The 2,500-nt window shown below is 49.5% G+C and overlaps 1 protein-coding gene across 1 annotated transcript in view; it reads right to left on the bottom strand.

The window, feature by feature from the left end:
• The window catches only part of LOC122128815 (voltage-dependent T-type calcium channel subunit alpha-1I-like), a 34,609-nt gene that overhangs the window by 23,989 nt on the left and 8,120 nt on the right, over positions 1-2,500 (bottom strand). Inside the window, exon 7 of the mRNA XM_042703653.1 lies at positions 202-353. Coding sequence (XP_042559587.1) covers positions 202-353 — 152 coding nt within the window. The remainder of the gene's footprint in view (positions 1-201; positions 354-2,500) is intronic.

The following is a 2,500-nucleotide window of genomic DNA, read 5'->3' as shown; positions in this document are numbered from 1 at the left end:
TCTTTCATTCTGATTCGACATCTTTGTCCCACATATCATGCTGTTAGACAGTCCCCATCATTAGTGTGTGCTAGAAATGCTATGGTGCCATCTTTAGTTTCTGCTATCAACCCACTGACATTTTGCAGGGATCCACGCTAACCCTGTCAAGGGGATCAATGGTGCATTGTGGGTGTTGTAGTCAGTCAGTGGAGCAGTCACCTGTGGCTGGCTGTAGTGCTCCAGGGACATGGTGACTACATTGACGCAGATGATGAGCGTGATGAAGATGTCGAGGTGGTGGCTGGTGCAGAAGGTGTGGATCATCAGGCGCACGTGGCCATAGTTGGCGTAGTAGGGGACCTTCTGAGCCTCTGGAGAGGGAGGGAAGACGGAGGGGCAGAGACAGAGAAGATTATAGAGGGACACAGACAGAGGGGCAGGGACAGAGAAGATTATAGAGGGACCAGACAGAGGGACAGAGACAGAGGGACACAGACAGAGGGACAGAGACAGAGGGACAGAGACAGAGGGACAGGGACAGAGACAGAGACAGGGGGACAGAGACAGAGGGACAGAGAGAGAGACAGAGGGACAGAGACAGAGAGAGGGACAGAGACAGAGACAGAGACAGGGACAGAGACAGAGACAGAGACAGAGACAGAGACAGAGACAGAGACAGAGAGACAGAGAGAGGGACAGAGGGACAGAGACAGAGACAGAGACAGGGACAGAGACAGAGACAGAGACAGAGGCAGAGACAGAGACAGGGACAGAGACAGAGGGACAGAGACAGAGGGACAGAAATAGAGAGACAGAGACAGAGGGACAGAGACAGAGACAGAGAGGAGACAGAGACAGAGACAGAGAGGAGACAGAGACAGGGACAGAGACAGAGACAGGGGGACAGAGACAGAGGAACAGAGACAGAGACAGAGGGACAGAGACAGAGATAGGGACAGAGGGACAGAGACAGAGACAGGGACAGAGACAGAGGGACAGAAATAGAGAGACAGAGACAGAGGGACAGAGACAGAGACAGAGACAGAGATAGAGGGACAGAGACAGACAGACAGACACAGAGACAGAGACAGAGACAGAGAGGAGACAGAGACAGAGACAGAGACAGAGGCAGAGACAGAAACAGAAACAGAGACAGAGACAGAGAGAGAGACAGGGACAGAGACAGAGACAGAGCCAGAGACAGAGAGGAGACAGAGACAGAGACAGAGACAGAGACAGAGATAGAGGGAGAGACAGAGGGACAGAGACAGACAGACAGAGACAGAGACAGAGACAGAGATAGAGGGACAGAGACAGAGGGACAGAGACAGGGACAGAGAGGAGACAGAGGGACAGAGACAGAGACAGAGATAGAGGGACAGAGGGACAGAGACAGAGGGACAGAGATAGAGGGACAGAGACAGAGGGACAGAGACAGAGATAGAGGGACAGAGGGACAGAGACAGAGAAGATTATAGAGGGACATAGACAAAGGGACAGAGACAGAGGGACAGAGACAGATTGCAGAGTGTAGGACACAAAACGGAAAATGCACAACAGAAAAGACAGAGGGAGCTTAGAGATGAAGGGATGAAGAGGGAACGAGGTTGCTTTCAGAGAGGGAGGCGGAGAGTAGGAAGACCAGTTAACACCAGTTTATGTGTGTGAGCCGCCTAAAGTACATCTACGCCGGAATGTTCCCACATTTGCATTTCAAAAGCAAACGTAAATGTATGCATGTGTAATCAGAGAATGTTCAGACCAAGTTGTCCTGAGGTGATGGTGGTGTATCCACTTTGTATGCATGTAGTCTAAATACCACGCAGACAGCAAATCTGGTTCTCAGTGCATATCATAAACACGGCATGGCTAAAAAGACACTCCCCCCCCCCCCCATATCTGAATGCACTAGCTGAACTGAGCTGGAACTGGGGAAAGCTTCCTCAAATCACAGTTGTTTAGGGTCAAGGATGGCAAATTATTTACATTTAGTCATTTAGCAGACGCTTTTATCCAAAGCGACTTACATATGTGCGACTTACAATGTATACACATTTTACATTTACATTGATGGCACACTGCTCATCAGGAGCAATTAGGGGTTCAGTGTCTTGCTCAAGGACGCTTCGACAGGGAATCGAACTAGCAACCTTCTGATTACTAAACGACTTCTTTACCTCCTGTACCACTGTCGCCCCCAAATTATACACACACATATAGATATACATATGTGTTTATACACACACATAAGCATATACATATGTGTATATACATACATATACAAGTCAAAAGTGGTGAGGCAAAAAGAAGGAACCGAGGAGAAAAGAAGGAAGCGAGGGAGAGGAAAAGGAAATGATGCGAGATGGGGAGGACGCTCGGGGGCGAGCTAGAAAAAGGGTGAAGAGGAACATCTTGGCAGCAAGATTGAACAAGAGCCATAAGGGGAAGCAAGAGCGGGAGGAACAGGGTGAGGATGAGGAAGAAGAAGTGTGGAGAGGGGGATGAAGGATGGGTGGAG

Source organism: Clupea harengus, chromosome 24 (assembly GCF_900700415.2).
Source record: "Clupea harengus chromosome 24, Ch_v2.0.2, whole genome shotgun sequence".
Lineage (NCBI taxonomy): Eukaryota > Metazoa > Chordata > Actinopteri > Clupeiformes > Clupeidae > Clupea > Clupea harengus.
The sequence above is the reverse complement of the archived record's forward strand: the minus strand, read 5'-3'. Positions and strand labels throughout refer to the sequence as shown.